The following is a 17,886-nucleotide window of genomic DNA, read 5'->3' on the forward strand; positions in this document are numbered from 1 at the left end:
GGGGGTTTCAAGAGATGGGGGCTCTTGGAGAACATAAGGTATTTCAGTTCAGCAGGTCCCTTCCGCCTCCTTCACTGTTATGGATTTGTTTACTGGGGAGTAGTAGTCTGGCAGGTTTTTCAGAACCAGTATACCTTACCCATCCTCAAGGCCCACATCAAAAGCCACCTCTTCCACAAAGCCTTTATCAATCTTTCCCTGGGCAACCCTAACACATCTGCCTTTATGGAATCATTTGTAATCGCAGATTGTAAACTTACTGAATGCCGGAAATCCTGTCTTCTTTACTATCTTATCTCCATCTGAGTGGTACTCATTAAAATCTGTTGAATCAGCAATTGTGCTCTCATGGATGTTTCTCAAATTTTTTTATTGGAACCCACAGTCACAATCAAGATCACATATACTCTTTTTTTAAACTTTGTAATACCTTATTTTGGTTTTTACTTTTTTGTGGTAACATACATACAACCCAATATTTCCCATTTTAACCACTTCATACACACTCTTATAAATAAAGCTGAAATAGAAGATTTATAAAGCAATATTTACCCTCACTGCATGCAAGGCATTCTGATAATTTCTATATTTTTCTATTTTGTTTCCATTTTTAAAACTGCTGTTTGAGATCTACGTAATTGATTTCATGACCAATGAGTCCTGACCACAGTTTGAAAAACAAGGTTCTAGGCAAGATGTGCCCGTATTCCTTTCCTGCATGTCTTTCCCCCTCAAGAAGAAAAACAGATCTTCTACCAAATGCAGATAAAAACCCTGAACTTCTTAACCAATTTAAATTGCTCATTTGTCCAAAATCTAAATCTCATTAGAAAAGGCACATGGCAGCCGTACCGCGTGTAGGTGTCCACGGGGCCACCACTTCAGTCAGCAGAGACAAACAACTGCAGGATCACGAATATTGTTAGTTTATTTAATAAAGAGATATATAGACACATATATATGCATGAATATATGGACTGATAACTAAAAATGAAATTGAACATTTTGATTTATGTGCATTTTGATTTTTACAGAATCTACCAGGTTGCTTTCCCAAAAAAGGCTTCACTAATATATACATCCACTAACAGGGTAAGATGGGACCCAGTTTCCTCTCTCTCTCCCTGAAACTGATGGGATCAGGCTTTTCAAGTGGCATTTCTTCCCCTGGCATCCCCTGGGGGCAGATACCCAGACTTCTCCTATGGATCCCCAGTACACCAGCACAGCCCCAGGCACAGAATGGCCCAGCCCCACTGGGCAGCTCACATGAGGACTTGTATGTGAAACCTGGGGAGGGCTGCTCTGTCTGGGTCTTTATCTTCTCCTCTCACAGCGAAGGCTTTAAAACCTTCCCAATGGGCCCAATTCACTCCCCATGCTCTGAGGAAGCTTTCTCAGTCTAAAAATCTACTGCAAAGCCCACCCACCCACAATGGGACAACCACATGACTCCATTTTCCTGATTGTTTCTGAATCAGTCTTATCTGTCTTCCTCCCCTTTTCCCCTTAAAATGGTTGGCTTTACGGCTGTCTGTGCACAGTCATATGATAAGCTGTGATAAAGGAAAATTTAAAAAGAGCCAAGAAGGGATAAGGAAGCAGAGAGATGGGTTCTCTTGTGGGAGGGGGTGGGCTTCTAAGACACCAGTTTCCTAGAAACAAAACCCACGGATCAATTTAAAATCATCAGTCCCAACAATGTGCAAGGGTAAGCAGACTGTTGGCTAAGAAACTCAAATGCTTCTCAGGATTGTCAGGGATTTCAGGAGATGGGGTCTGGGTCCATGCTAGTCCCTACTGCAGAACGGCCTCTATCCTCAATTTCCCCTCTTGTAAACTGTGAATGACAATGCCATTCCCTTCCCCAAGTCCCAAAGTGGTTCATCACTATTACTCACACATGCACAACATTGTTTTATTTCTCAGAGAGAGATTCTACGAGTCTCACAACCCAACAAGGAAGTCAGAGCCAAGGTGACTATTCCCATTTTACAGTTGAGGAAATTGAAGCTCAAGGTCATACAGCTCATTAGTGCAGAGCTGAGTTGGTGAAAAATAAACAAGCAAACTGTGAACACAACACTTAGTGGATATATACTGGCCTATGCTCAAAGGCAGGCAGCAAATACAAACTTGGCAATCCACAGCCATTTCCTATGTAACTATTATAATGAGACTGACCATCTGTCCAAGTCCTACCTCTCAAGACAAAAGGCCACCCCAACTCCCAGCAGATTGTGGACACAGCATTAAATCAAATAGACTCTTTGACAACATGATCAGCCCCAAACCACACAATCTACAATTTATTTTTTACAACAGAAGCCTAATAATAATAATGATAGCTAGCATCTTTTGTGTGCTTATCATGTGACAAGCGCTTTCTAAGTACTTTATATGCATTATACTGTCGATTCTAAACAATACAAGTTAGGTAGATATTACTGACCTTGTTTTATGGCTGAAGAAATGAAGGCTCAGAGAGTGTGCAACATCTGCCAAAGGGTTGCACAGCTGGTTGTGTTGGAACCACGATTGGAACCCAGCTTCGTGTAGCTCGAAGCCCTGGCACTTAACCATGATGCCACCAGCTTAACATGCGGTGGCTGTGCTGCATTCTTTCCTCATTTTTTGAAGTTAAAAATAACAATAATGCTGAAATAAAATCCTCCCATGTGTCATCTTCAGAGGCCACTCAACTCAACAGAGGTATCCACTGCTAATAGCTTGGGTGCATCTTCCCTTGCCTTTTATAAGGTACACACAGTGTGTATGTGAGTACATGTACGTGTGCACATGTATATGCATTTTTAATACTACATACCACTCTGTCTGGAAGGAAGGAAAAGTCCTCAGCAAAAATATCTAAAAAGCATCTATTATTTAGGTAAATATTATTACAATTTAATGTTAAAATGTATTCAATCAATCAAGTATCTATTATGGTCAAGGCACCATGCCAAGTATTAGCACAAAAAGCCAGGAGTTTTTACTCTCAAGGATCCTTTCTCTTTGCTGGAGAACAGATACAGGCATCACCACAAAGACCTCAACAGCACTAACAAGGACTTACAGGGACTCCAATGCAAAAGAGCTCTGGCCTCTAGCTACAGCTTGAGGATGAGCGCCCAAGGAGGAGGGAAATTTGGATGGGGTGGTTGGAGTATTCCAAGAACGGTGACAGCAAGAGCACAAAGGAGGAAAAGAAAGACGTGCACGGAGGTCAGAACCGAGCCCCACTGCGTGTGCGTTGGCTGGGGCGGGGAAGTCACAAACCCTGATCTGCCGAAGGATGAGGCCGGACTCCTTCCTGTGGGCCTCTGGGGGTGGTGAGGAGTAATCACTGGTTCTGCGTACCTGAAAGGGTGTCTAATGCCATGATCCCTATCTGTAACAGGAAACAGCAGTAAGAAGGGATTCTGGGAAACACAGGAATAAAGGTCCAAAAACGAATCCTAAAACAGTCATTGCAATCAGTACTCAAGCACCTGGAGCTTACCTGACCTATTCTTTCCTGAAATGAAGAAATATCTTAAACCACCTAGTGGTCATGGCACTTTCTGTGAATAGAGCCCTGAAGTGCTCTGTGGGGGAAAGAGAGGCTGTCATGTCCTGCATGACCTGTAATAGGCTAGCAGGGTCGACTGAACTTCAAAAGTTAAGGCAGGAGGCCACCTCCGTGATTCTAGGGGTTCTAGAAAGGGGTCCCTGATCAAAATGCTCCCTACTTTTGTCTGATGCTGGGATTATTTCAACAAGAGGCTAAGCCTTCCACTTTAAACTGACTACAGTCCTGTGCTCTCAGAAAGACAAAGAGATGATAAGCAGATCCTTTCCTGGGCATGTGTCATTATCAGGGCTGGGGGAGCACAGAGGTCCAGACAGGGCTGCCAGATTTGGCAAATAAAAATACAGGACACCCAGTTAAATCTGAATTTCAGTTAAATAAATATTTTTTAGTATAAATATGTCCCATGCAATATTTAGGACATACTTACAGTTAAAAATTGTTGTTTATCTGAAATTCAAATTTAACTGGGCATCCTGTATTTTATCTGGCAGCCCCAGGCCCAGGACACCTGAAAGATGACTGGGATGCACGTCACAGAGGAGCAAAGGATATAGATGAGGGAGCTAGTGTGCCAAAGACAAGACAAACTTTGTTTTCTACTTCAAGATATGGTAAGGGCACCTCTGCAAACACTCGCCTACGTTGCCCATCAATAGCGCACACAGTTCATGCTCAAATGCACAAGAACTTTCACCTACATTTATCTCATTTAATTCTCACAGCAACCCTACACCCTAGTCGTATCCAGCCGGCAACAGTGCCAGCCGAGCCCTATTTCAAGGTCGTGACTCTCGCCGCAGAAGGAATTCAGAGACCAGAATCACGAACCTGGAACACAGCTCGGCTGGCACTATTGCCAGCAGGGCACCAGTTACACTAGGAAGCATGACTGCTACCGACTCCTTTCTATAAATTAGGAAGTAAAAGTTTGGGGAGGTTAAGTGAATTTTCTCAAAGTCACAGAGCTGTAAAATAGAGCCAGACCTTTGGCTCCTGGGTGAATTCCAAAGAAGGTTTTGAAGGAAAAACAGGACGTATATGGTTGAAGACAAGAAGTAAGGGCAATCTCTGAGAACTGATCCTTAAACAAAGTCTCATGATCTATCTGCTACATTTATTTTTATTTGCTTGTGGTTTTGTGTTTTTTTTTTTTTTGTCTTTTTCTTGCTACATTTATTTTTCTTACTTAAATATAAATTATCTAAACTGAAATCTGATTTAAAGACCAAAGGACTTAAAAAATTAACAAGTAAATGTATAGTTGCATATGAGTACACAGTAATCTTTTCAAAAGGCGAGTTATTCTTTAACTCTTGTTACTCCTTAGTAATTCTGAAGTCCTGGTCAAAAAAAACAAAAAACAAAAAAAAAACTCCTGCTTTCTAAATGGAGCAACTTTGTGCACTGTCCACATGTGATAGGAAAGACACATGGTAGGGAAATGAAGTCAGCTGCTTTGGCCCAGAGAAGGGATGAGAACCTGGACCACGGCAAGGTGGGCTATAAGGAAGCCTCGGATCTCATTTGCCACACTAGGACCACAAGCTAATATTAGCAGGTGATGTTCAGGTCAAAATGCAACACAGTCTCTCCTTTTTAAAATGTAAAAGGGAGCAACGTGTCACCTATGTCCATTCCCTGGGACCAAAGCCAGCCCAAGGGTAGGTAATCCACATTTCCCTCACTTCCCACCCCCAGTGTCACCTAAAAAGGGCCAAATCTGGAATTCTACTTCTGCAGACTTGGAATTCAGCAAACTCAATTTCCACCGCCAGCTCATTTCAGAGAGGGATGGAAGTAGGGACTGGGAAAGGCTTAGCCCACAGCTCCTGAGTTGGTAATTATTGAAGAAAATCTCCAGACAGAAGCACAATTTTGCATGCATCTAATAATAAATATTAATTGCAGAAAATATAAGTACCAATAACAATCAGCTACAATTTATTGGGGACATAAGATAAGCCAGGCACTTTTATATATGTTTCATCTAATATCACAGTAACTACAAGTTGGCTGCTATTCCTATTTTATGGATGAGGAAACTGGTCCAGATAGGTTATATAATTTGCCCAATATCCTGCAGCCAAAGACTGATAAAACTAGAATTCAAACCCAAGACTGACTGACTCCAAAGCCTGTGCTATTTTTATTAGATCCATGATCTTGGATAAGCCACCACACAATTACATAAAGGATACTACAAAGCTATTCACCATCCTTCTCATGCCTATCAAGGAACAAATGAAAAAAAAACAATGGGAATGCAGCATGGAAGATTGAGGTTAGGCCCCAGGATAGATTTTCTCGATAGCCAAGAGTCCAATATATCACGAGTAATTTTGTTCAACACTGTATCAACCCAGCTCTAAATCTGTTCCTAGAACATGGAAGGTATTCAATATATATCTATTGAATGGCTGGCTGGATAGATGAATGAATGAATGAACGAATGAACAAATGAAATCCATTCTATCCAGTGTCCCCCTTCTGTAAACAGCTTGGTGTTTTAAATGAAACAATTAGTTTTGCATCGCATTCTTATTTTAATCTCACTGGTCCCCTGACTGCCTTTGGAACCCAAAACACTATAAAAGTGCTTATTCAACATTTTTCATGCTCTTCTCCCAATTTAGAGGGGGTCCCTTCCCTGTAAAACAAGATCTCATTCACTTCAAGGCCTGGCTCAAAATCTTACCATGAAGCTTCTGCCAACTATTAGAATCCACATTTATTCCCCTCGCCTTTGAATTCCCGCCATTCTTCGAATTCACGAAGTATTTCATAAAAGGGTGTTAATCTTGACTCCCCAAATATCCCACTTGAGAAAGGCCCTTTCCTTCTTTTATCTAATCATAGTGATTTCCCAAATGTGTCCACAAAACACTAGCTCTACAAGATGCTAATAATTTTTCACAAATAAAGGCATTCTATGATTAAATATTTTTCACAAATAAAGGCATTCTATGATTAAATAAGTTTGGGAAATATCCGGTTAAACAAAGATGTGTATAGGCCTTCTTGGAGTCTTTCGTATACTAACGTGTATCTGACTCCCTGGCACGTTCCTACCTCTTGATCACAGATACCTGAATCCATGTGAGGCTCCTATTTCTTAGAAGACCCTCTGGCAAACATTGGTCAATTACATGCTCCAACTTTTCTGATTGATGATTCTCTAGTCTGCCTAAAATGGTTTAGATAATCGTCAGCCCAGAAAGTGGGGGATGGATTCATAGAACCTGCATCCTAAAGATTCTGTTTGTTTGTTTGTTTTTAGAATTTCCTTCAAGTGGTTCCATGATACAGACAGAGGGCTCTACTTCAAAAACAAATTTATTTTTTGTGGGCTCTTAACACTAGATAAAGAAGCAAGCTATCAAAAATAGCTTTGTGATTTTGATGGCAATAATGAAGAAGGATAAGGAAGGAAAAAGCAAAAGCTGGCAGTTTTGCAGAGAAGAGAAGACAGCTTCACTGGGAATAATAAAGATAAAATATCATCAAGTGCTAGACTGAGCATAGTCAAGGCCCAAAATGTACAGTTCAGATTGCTGAGTCAGGGTAATTGTTAACAAGGAATTTACAGAGCACCCTGACAACTCTAACTCCTGATTTCACAGAGGTAAAATCAAAGGTCCAACATCAATGATTAAAAGAGTCACCTGACTACCCGTTCAATAAATTTCCAAGGAAGGAAAAAAGTATTTGCCAGTCCAACCCTGAAGAGGTGAAGCCTAGATGTCCCCAGGCTCAGAAAGGATTGCCGTGAGCTCTCCCTCTCAGTTGTAATTTTACATACCAATATATTTATGTTACTCCTTGATTAATATTCTGTCCCCTACTAGACTGACTATATGCTCCATGAGAGCAGAGACCGGCTCCTGGCATGGTGCCTGGCATACAAGGCATTCAATAAATATTTGCTGAATGGATAAAAGGATAGCTGGCACAATGAATGAATATACTACTGTCCATTCTTAAGAACCTTGAACCAGATGATGCACATCTAATTAGAGAAGAATCTAAGTCTGTCTGATTAAAGAATGCTGCCTATTTGAACCTTTATAAAGCAGCCCATCTAGAGGCAGCCTTTCCTTTGACCAGTCAATGAGTGAGTAAGTTACGAGGACATCCTGAGTAGCTCATACTCTGGTGGCAAGGAGGATGGGAGGAGGAAGGAAAGTCACCTCCTGCCCACCAGACACTTACATGTGGCAAAGAAGACTGATACCAAGAGATGCGATAGGCTGAAAAAGCAAACAAATCTATTTATATGACAAAAGCAAAGTCAAAGGCTATTTGTGTCCTCAATAATTAATTACAGATTCATCCATTGTGATTTTCCTAAGCCCTTCTTGAACCTGATTAAATTTCAAGTCTGATCTACCTCTTGAGGTCAGGAGCTCAATGAGTTTACTCCTTGTTGACAGATAAAGGGGACTTTTCATTAGTTTACAACTACCTCCCTGAGACCTCAAGGTGAAGCAGAGGGGCTGGGAGCTGGTGGTGGGGACAGGAGGCCCTCATCCAGTACTTGGATTTGGTGACAGCCTCCTGTTTCCCCTCCTTCTCCCAGGCATCGTTTTACAGCGCTCAGTCATATTTCCCCTGGAGTTTAAATTTTCTTTAGATGTCGGTGAGCTACAATGACAACAATATGTTCCTGTCCTCTCGGTTCTCCCAGCACAGAACAGACTTTTGGCCACTTACATGGTTTCTGCCAAAAAAACTAAATTTCAAACAGGTGCAGCTCTGCTAGATTAGTATTATAATAGATTGTAATTACTTAACAAGCCCATATATACCCAGAGGAACTTGGAGAGAAATGTAATGTTTTGCCAAGTGTAGCTTTTATTTATGTAAAATACTGCAGGCCTGCTCTGAGTTCTTTTAGCCTAAGCAAAGCCCCTGGAAGCTTTGTCTGTATGTGTTTCAATGAGCTCTGTGAGTTCAGGCCCTGGGATTTGAAATTGCATTTCTTGTTGGTGCCAACTGCAAAGGGTTTTTTGTATCTGAAGGGGAGGGGCAGGGGTTCTTGTGATTACCTTATGAGAATTTAAACTCGATTATAAACTCTGCAAATAGAGGGGAAGTGGGCCACTTTCTTCTCCCCTCACCATGCACCTTGCACAGGAATATGACAATTTCTTATAAAGACATCTTCGGGACTCTCACAGATTTTTACAAAATAAGATATCCTCTTCTTCTTCCTTCTCCTCACTTCTTTCAGCTGCACAGAAGGATTGTTTAAGGAATTCACTCAAGCACTTACCATCCTGGTCTTCCCAACTAGATTTCAGACTTCTCAGAGCCAGGAACTACGCCACGCACAACTTTTGCTTTACCAAGCCCCCAGTATCTTGCACAGTGCTACACCACAGTAGGTGCTAGGGAAGACACACTTGTTTAATTAAATTTACTCATTCAGCAATGTGCCAGCACCACTTTGGGTGCCAAGAATACAACAGTGAATAGACAAAAATCTCTGAATTCACAGAGCTTCTGTTTAGTGTTAGAGAAAGATAATAAACAAGATAAATAAGAAAAATATATAGTATGTAAGACAGAGATAAGCTTTAAGGAGCAAAAATTAAGAGGAAAAGAGCATATGACGTTTCAAGGAGGAGGGTAAACTATTATATTGGATAGCCAGAAAAGGCCTTTCTGAGAACACAACGTCTGGATAGTCTTGAGCCATGAGGCTATCTGGGAAAGGAACATTCTAGAAAGATGCAATAGCAAGTGCAAAGACTGGGATCATGTTGAGTGTGTTTAAGGGCTGTCAAGTGGGCCAGTGTGGCTGGAGAGGAGTGAACACGGTGAAGAGCAGTAGGCTCTGGGGTCAGAGAGGTCAGAGAGGAGGCCTGAATGTGTTGGGCCGTATGGTGATGGTAGGGACTTGAGCATTCACCCTGTGGGCTTGGTGAGCAGACTGATGTGACCTGACCGATGATGTGTCCTGGCTGCTGCAGAGAAGAGTCTGAAGATGGGCAGGGTGGACCCAGTTAGGAAGCTGTTGACACAACCCAGGTGTGAGATGATAGGACCAGTGTAATGTCCACAGAGGTACTGAAAAAATAATCAGATTTGAGAAATATTTTGAAAGCAAAGACAACAGAAGTTGCTAAGGGCTGGATATGGGTCACCTGAGAGTAAGAGGCATCAAGAATGTCCTCTCAAGGCTTTTGGCCAGAGTAACTGGAAGGATGGCATTGCCATTTCTTGAGATGGGGAGGAATATTGGAGGCTTATGCGGGGGAAGAGGGAAATCAAGTGTATAATTTGGACATACTGAGCTTGAGATGCCCTTTATATAATCAAGTGGTGATGATGAGAAGGTAGCACATGTTTGTGTTTGGGGGTTCCAGGGAAGAGATGGGCTGGAATTAGGAATTCAGAGTCAATAGCATTGAGAATGTATTTAAAGGCATGAAACTGGATGAAATTGGGACAATAAAACCAAAATACCAGCTCCCAAATATTCCTAGTTTCAATTATTCATAAGCTTCAACTAATAATTAACCTTTGGCTACTGCGGTCACAATTTCTAGAATTCCCAAAAACAATCTCCTTCCAGGTTAATTTTATTATTTGCAAAAAGACCATTTGTTAAAAGTGTAACTAAATTAAATTTATTTTTGTAGACTATGTAAGACTTTTCATATAAATATATTCACAAATCAAGGGGAAAAATATCTTTCACCAGGCCATATGTTCTGATTTAAGATTCTAAAACTATGAAGACAAACATACAACTCTTCAAATGTTAATAAAATTGCTAATATGTATTACAGTCAGGCCCTGTGCTAAGAGCTTTGCACAGATTCCCTTATTTAATTCTCACAACAACCCTAAGAGCTAAGAACTAGTATATTCCCATTTTACAGATGAAGCAACAGGTTACCAAAGTCACACAACTGGTGAGTAGTGGAGGCATCCTATAGTTAGAGCTCCCTGATTCCAGGGAGAGGGGCCCACTAAGACTAAGGGTCTCAAATATTTGCTAAACTGCAGCTGATCACAGACACTGTAAGACACGGGGTAGGCAAGGCTTGATGGTTCAGGAGGGCCCCAGAGGCTGCTTATCCCAGGCCCCCCAGCTCCAGGGCCCCAGTGTCAAAAGGCTGTCTCACAGTCCCTCCGGGGTAAAGAGCTAACTGGTAGGGTCATTGTTAAATAAGCAATTCTGTACCAAGGGGTGGCAATATTTAATTAGATAGTAAATATTACAGGAGTAGAGAAAAGGGAGAGATTTGTTTGAACCTCAGCTGCCGGGGTGTAGGTGCAACCCAAGGGGGCATGAACAACATAAACAATTCCCAAACCTGATTCAAACCCCACCTCTCCTTTCCAGAACCTTCCCACCTCACTCTACTTAAATTATAATGGAGGTTTCAGAGAACTTCTAAGAAGAGATTTCCCTACAAACATAATGAAGATAGAGATATGCCCTTGGGTGGTGGATATTAAAGTGTGGACACACCACCTAGGGTATCAGACTGGGCGAGGGGGTGTTTAATGACAATGTACGTTCCCATCCAGGCTCTACCCAGGGCAGAATGAGAACCGCTAGGGGTGTGCTGTAGGATTCGCATCGTAAAAACGTCAACCAAGTAATTATAGGGGACAAGGGGAAGAATCACAGCCCCAGGTCCTAACCTCTCAAAATGGGGATGGGACTATCTACAAATTGGCTACCTTGGAATTATGGAACAGACACCTCTAGTGTCCCACTCATTGCCAAATGAGACCTGCAGACCAAAGAGAAATATTTTGGATACTGGGAAAAGCTGGCTTCTTTGGGTCCTGCACAACATTCAATCAACTCAACAGAGAGCCCTCTCTAGGGCCAGTCCCATGCTAGGTTTAGGGGATGTAAAGATGATTGTAGTAAACACTCCCGGAGCACTTTATGCATATTAACGAATTTAATCCCGCACATCACCACTGTTATGATAGGCAGGGACTTTTACTCTCATCTACTTTTTGGAGATGAAGAAACAGAAACACAGAAAGGTTAAGTAGCTCACTCAAAGTCACAAACTGGTAGGTGGCAGAGGCAGGATTCAAACCCAAAGCTGTGCCCTCAACTGCTCTGTGAACTGCCTCTCAAAAGATGACATTCTGCCGGGAGCACTGTATTAGGAAGGCCTCTTCTACAGCGGGGAAGCAAGGGAGTGACACAAACCAATGATGTCGTCAGGGGTAGGTGTGGGGAAGCCAGGGTGGTGGGGGCAAGTTCAGTTCATAGATGAGCGAGGCAGCCAAAGAGCCAAATCTAGCTGTAACCTGCAGGCCAGGCCAGCCCTCCCTCTCACTCTCTCTCCCCACCTGACTTCAACGCACATGCGTTCGTTCAGCTTCTGGTTCTACCGTTAATCCCAATACTTCTTGTTCACACAGTTAGGCTTATAAATCTTGTTTTAAGCCTAATAAAGGCCTACAGGAATTATTATGAGATTTCAGGACATTTCTATATACTTGATAAAGCTTGATACATAAATTATCTGGGACCCTCCCCCACCTGTCATTTCTATTCTAGCTCCATGTTTCTCAAAGGTGATCTGGTCAGAATCATGAGGACAGCTTGTTAAAAATGTGGATTCCTAGCACTCTGTACAAACCACAGAAGGTGGGAGCTGAGGATCTATATTTTTAACACCCTTCCCTAGTGATTCTTTTGCTCACCAAAGTCTGCAAAGCATTACTATCCTGTTCTTGGAAACCCTAGCTATAGAGATAGAGTTCAGTGGGATTCTGCTTCAAGCACAAGTGAAATCTTCCCTTCTCTCTATAATGAGATTTCTCTAACTACTCCTTTGTTATCACAACTGAAATGCCTCTTGTTATCTAGAGAATAATTATCTCAGCCTGGCTTTTAAACATACTATAATCTAGTTCAGGTTTCTAAACTTTCTCCTATCCTAGTATTTCCAAAGTATGGCCCCATATCACTAAGGATTTTTAAAGGTAACTTTTCTTTTTATTTTAGAAGCTGTGTGTTTATTTCAATGTGAATGAAGAAAAAAATATAGCTATAATGTATAAACCTCTGCTTTAACGAATATTGGGGAATAAGAAAAGGATAATTAAAAAAAAAAGAATCAATTTTTATAAACATTTAGCAAATTATAGCACAGGTAGTACTCAGATAAGTCTTAAATTTGGGAAAGCTTGTCCTGGCCCTTTCCAGTGGCCCCCCTCAGTTTCAGTCATGCTTGTTCATTCTCTAGCCACAGGCATTCTCTGCCTTCATTCTGGCCATGGAACACTGTCCCCTCGTCTAGATACCCATTTAAATGCGACCCACCATTTCACCCCCAGTGAGATCCTTCCTCCTCCCAGGAACCCTCCTGGATTCTTCCAGCTATCCCAGCACACTCCCATTTTGAACTCTTTAAACATACTGATCACACCATTTATTTGGAACCTAATTGCTACTTAAAAGTTTATGTGTATCTGTGTAGTGTCATTTCCCTAGTGAGCAGGAAGCTTCTAGATGGTAACCCGTGGCCTCTTTAATTCTGAGTTACCTACAATGCTAAGCCTCCCTGGTTGCCTCTAAGTACAAAACAGGAACTCAGAGAATGTGTGTGATTTTGACGTGAAATTGAATGAAATGTTTCACGGCAATGGGAGAAGCAGCAGTTTCCTGTCTTCCACATCTTGCTTCAGGCCAGAGTTCTTAGTCACATTTCAGAAAGGGCATCTTCACCACTGCCAGGTAAGGAATACACAGTCCAGGAAATTCTCCCCGAAGGTGTGATTCTGTGACTGTACCCTGGCTGACGGGATAGGAGGAAGGTGACCTTGGTCAGCCCTGTTGCAACCTGCCCTGTTTCCATGGGCCAGTCACCTCTGCCGATACACTCCCATCTTCTGTCCCAAGGTTCCGGAGTGGTCATAGCATCCTCTAGTGAAAAGAGTGCTGGGTGGGCAATCAGGACCAGCTCTGCTACTTGATTCATCCCATGACATGACTTTGAACTTCCCTTTATCTGAAGTTTTTTAATCTGTCAAAATCTTTTTCACCTAATTTACCCTTGCTATAAGGCAAAAGAGATAATAATTTTGAAAGCACATTAAACTATCACGCACAATAAAAATGTCAGGGAAACAGCACATGAATCTACAGAAGTAGAGTGGGAGGCCAGAGAGGCTCAGCTCTCTACCAGGCAAGCGGTGGGCAATGTGATAATTGGGCTCTACCCCAAGCCACTTTTGCTTGTCAAGTGACCTTGGATACCCACTCAATTTCTTTCCTGCAAAACTTACCTGTGGACCAGATGATCTGGTCTGGGGCCAAGTCCAGCATGAATTTCAGAACCTTACAGAATGATAACCAGGCAAGTAGTGCCTACTGCAAGGGTGGGGGTGGCACCCAGCTCCACCCAGAGTTTGGGTGAGCCTCAGTGATGCATCACCAGAGACACTGACACTCTTTCCCCAACCAAGATCTGTTTTGTGGATAAAAGCAGACCTGCTGTTCATCTTCCCTGCTCATGGCCCCACTGTCTAATCCTGCATCTGCATACACAGCAGAGGGTTCTCATCTTCTCACTACTATGGTCACCATTTTTTCTTCCCCCCTTATTCTTAAAAAAGAAGAAGAAAAGAAAAGAAAGAAAGAAAAAGACTTCAAAATCACAAGTTGTTGGTGTGAATGTCTGGCTCTGAAATTGTTACCCCTGCAGCTTGCCCTCAGACATGCACTGCTTATGAGAGTGAAAGGACTTAAGGCCACGTGTGTAAAGGAAATAGGGACTATGCAAGAACTCTAGTGGGGGGAGGCAGGGAGAGGGGCATGACACTCTGAAATGTAATGGGCTGGCACCGTGTTCTTTGGGATTCCAAAGGTTTACCTGCTTCCCAACATGTAAACCATGATTCTCTTAGGGTTGGACTGGTGTGGCTGGTTGGAGCTTCCCTGTAAGTATGGTAACCATGGTTTCAGGCAGTCTATGATGCAGCGGTGAGCATAAAGAGAACAGGCTTTTCATACTTTCCCCTAAACCTCCATCTCCTTAAAAAAATGCTAAGGTCTATGTTCATATACAACTTCTGACCCTGGGACATTGATGGGAAACCCAGAGTTATTTGTTTTTCAATAATTAGAAGACGATTACTCTTCATGTCTCCATGAGGATCAAATCTGTCTCTGTAGAATCCAAAGGACCCTGAAAACATATACAGCCATAGCCACACCTGCTCTTCACAGAAACAAGTATTAAACTGGAAAACATGAAAAGCCATATCCTAACTTAGCCCCTCTCCTCCATGAAGAGCTAAAACAAGGTTGCTTCTTCCTATTTCTCTAAGTGCCAGGTGAAAGGCATTTGGCTGAGTACATTGACAAAGCCTGTTTCCAATTCCCTAATATTTTGACAACGTAATCAATTAACTCCATTTCAGTCTTAGAAATAGTATCTCACTGCTTCAAAATCAAAAGAGGGCAACAATGTATCTTCAAATAGCATTCAAATTGACTTCCAATTATCCACAAGAAGAACCTTGTTTAAAACAAAACACTCATTCCGGGTGGATGGGCAACGAATTGGGCAAAACAAGCTGGACTGATGTTTCTGGGACCCCAGAGGGGACATCCTGGAGGAAAAACACATTTTTCTCCCTGTCTGTCAAAAGATGAGCAAACCACCATGCAATAGAATAGAGCAAGCAAGCTTCCTTCCAGAGGGAAAAATACAACCACTCCTCACTTGGCTACCAGGACAAAGCCAGACAGTGCAAGAAGCCTCCAGTCTAAGGCTCCACGTGCCTCTCCAAGGACCGAGGGACCCACCCACACACAATCACACACAGCCAGGACACCACGCGCGTGCGGAAGGCGCCAGCCTCGGACAACTCATCCTTCAGCACCCGCCACCCGACGCTCTCCCAGTTTGCGAGACCCCTTTAGTATCTGGAGGGGACAGAGCAGTACTCTCTTTTCAAGTTCTCTTCCTCGCCCCAGTGCCTATTTTTCCCCAACTATGAAGTGTAGTGTGCCTTCCCAAGGAAACTGAGACACACAACCCACAGATGGCACTAAATCCCCGCGCCCCACGACAATATCAAGGCCAGTGCGTCTTCTCCTGGGACTTCAGAGTCTGGCTCCCGGGCGGGGAGGCGCCCCCACTCACCCAGTCCTCGAAGTGGCGGCTCCCGTTCTGCAGCAGCTCCTCGAACTGGATGGTGCAGTTGGCCACAAAGTCGTCGTAGCCGATGGGGGCATCGTGGAAGACCGCCAGTTCGATCTTGCGCCCGTTGCACACGTCTGTGACGAACTCATCGTGCCAGGCCGGGCTATTAGTCTTCTGCTTGGTGGCCGTCTGGCCGATGCGCGAGTCGTCCACATTGAGGGCGATATAAGGGTCCAGAAGAAAAGTCTGCGGCCGGGGTCCTACCGCATGGCGCAACGACCAGGCTGTAGGCTTCAAGCTCACGGCCTCGCAGATTTTGATCTTAAGAAGGCCATTGAACACTACCATGGTCGGGGCGGGGAGTGGGGGCCGGGGTCACTCCGTCCGCCCCGAGGGCAGGAAGGAAGAACCGATGATCCGGAGCTCCGAGGCAAAGGGGGGACTCCTGGATCCCCTCTCGTCCCACCCCACACACTCCCTACACCTTGTAGTACTGCGCCCTGACGCAGGCGATTCTCAGAGAGTGCATGTATTTCCTCGCCGGGTTCCTAACGGAAAACAGGGAGGGGGGGAGAGCTGGGGGACGTCCGTGTTTGGAGCAAGTCTCTCCCCCCCTACCACCAGCAGCACCTCCAGGAGAGGAGACGAGCTGTCCGTTCCGCTGCAAGCCGCAGGGGCTGCCTCGCCGCCTCGCAGGCTCTCCGGGTCCCGGCTGCCGGGAAGCTGCCGCGGTGCCCGGCGCTCACCTACCTTTCCGAAACATAATCCCCGGGAAATCTCGACTCCAGGAGGGGGAGGGGGCGGTGGGATGGGGCGGGGAAGAGAACCGGGAGCGCAGAATTCAACCCGGATCCTCTTCGCACACCCAGAGCCTGCCTCTGACCGCGCGGGGCGGGGGATGGACCGAGGGATGTTCAGTCTATCCGGAGGGATGCATGTCGAGAGGAAATGGTCCTCGGAGCCAAATTTTTAAAAATCCACAAGCCGCACAGCTAGCCCGGCCGCCGTCTCCTCCGCGAAGCCGCGTCGTGCCGCAGTCGGCTATCGGGAGAAGCCAGGAGCCCGGAATCTCACATCCGCGCCGGCTGGGGAGCCGGGGTGGCAGCCGCCCGGGCTCGGGGCGCAGGCCGGCACCGGGCGGTGCGCAGCGGGGCGGCGGGGCCGGGACTGCGATTCGGCGCGGCCCCACCTCCTCGGCGCCGGCGCCCGCCCGCCGCGCTCCCTGCGTCCCTGCTCTCGGCTCCGGCTCGCGCAGCCGCCCGCGCTCCCCCTCAGCCTCTTCTCCCTCGGTCGGTGTGCGAGAGAGTCTCCCTCCCTCTAATGCAGGAAATGCGCAAAAGACGTCAGTGTGTGTGTGTGTGTGTGTGTGTGTGTGTGTGTGTGTACGCGCGCGCGCGCGCACGGCTGAGTTTGGGTAAATAGAAAGTTTTGCCTGTTGGGGGAGCAATACGGGAAAAGTGAGCCGAGGAGAGAACGGCAGAGAGCGGGCGAGCGGGGCTCGGTCGCGGCGGCGGACGGGGAGCCGGGCCGAGAAAGGGCGCGGGCTCCCGGCGATAGGCGCGGTTGGGGCGGGGGGCGCGAGTGCCGCGGGATGTGGGTTGATCATCGCCCTTGGTTCCAGACCCGGAGACCAGCGGGCTGCGAATCTCCCGGGGGCTCTGCGGCCCGGATGATCTATTGGAGCCGGTAGTGGGGAGGAGAGGCGGGGGTCGCGGCTCCGATAAGACTCGGGAACCTCCCCCAGCCCCACTCTCACTCGGACAGTGGCGGCGAGAGCAACCCGAGAAGTACTGGTGTGTCAGTCTGTCATTCTGTCCTGGGACGCTCGGCTCCGCGAAGGGTGTTGGGGGCGGGGGGAAGTGCAGAGTTCGGTATGAGTGCTTTAAAATTGCTCTTTGCTTTCTTTGGGTGCCTTTTCCACCTTGGGATTTGTCCTGGCCTTCGCAGACTGCGAGAACTTGTTGACAAAGCCTGGTAGAACCCCGGTTTGATTTGTGCGTTGTGTGTATTTATTTATTTATTTTTTAAAGTGACGCTTCATGTTTACACTGGACTTCGCCTGTGCTCCTTTGGGGGCCATCGGCTTTGATCTGTGCGCCCACAGCGGCCGTTCGGGCTGCGGGCAAACCCGAGCGCCCTTCGCGGGGAGAGCGGCCGCGTCCATGCTAATTT

The 17,886-nt window shown here is 45.2% G+C and overlaps 1 protein-coding gene across 4 annotated transcripts in view; it reads right to left on the reverse strand.

Annotated features, from left to right (window-relative positions):
- PRKCE (protein kinase C epsilon) overlaps positions 1–17,039 on the reverse strand; it is a 517,101-nt gene extending 500,062 nt beyond the window's left edge. For 3 of the 4 annotated variants that reach the window (XM_037807298.1, XM_037807300.1, XM_037807302.1), the window contains exon 1: positions 15,715–17,039. In XM_037807298.1, coding sequence (XP_037663226.1) covers positions 15,715–16,062 — 348 coding nt within the window. In that variant the 5' untranslated portion in view covers positions 16,063–17,039. The remainder of the gene's footprint in view (positions 1–15,714) is intronic. The other variant, XM_037807299.1, reaches the window with a different exon arrangement.
- Positions 17,040–17,886: the final 847 nt, after the last annotated feature.

Source organism: Choloepus didactylus, chromosome 17 (genome assembly GCF_015220235.1).
Source record: "Choloepus didactylus isolate mChoDid1 chromosome 17, mChoDid1.pri, whole genome shotgun sequence".
NCBI lineage: Eukaryota > Metazoa > Chordata > Mammalia > Pilosa > Megalonychidae > Choloepus > Choloepus didactylus.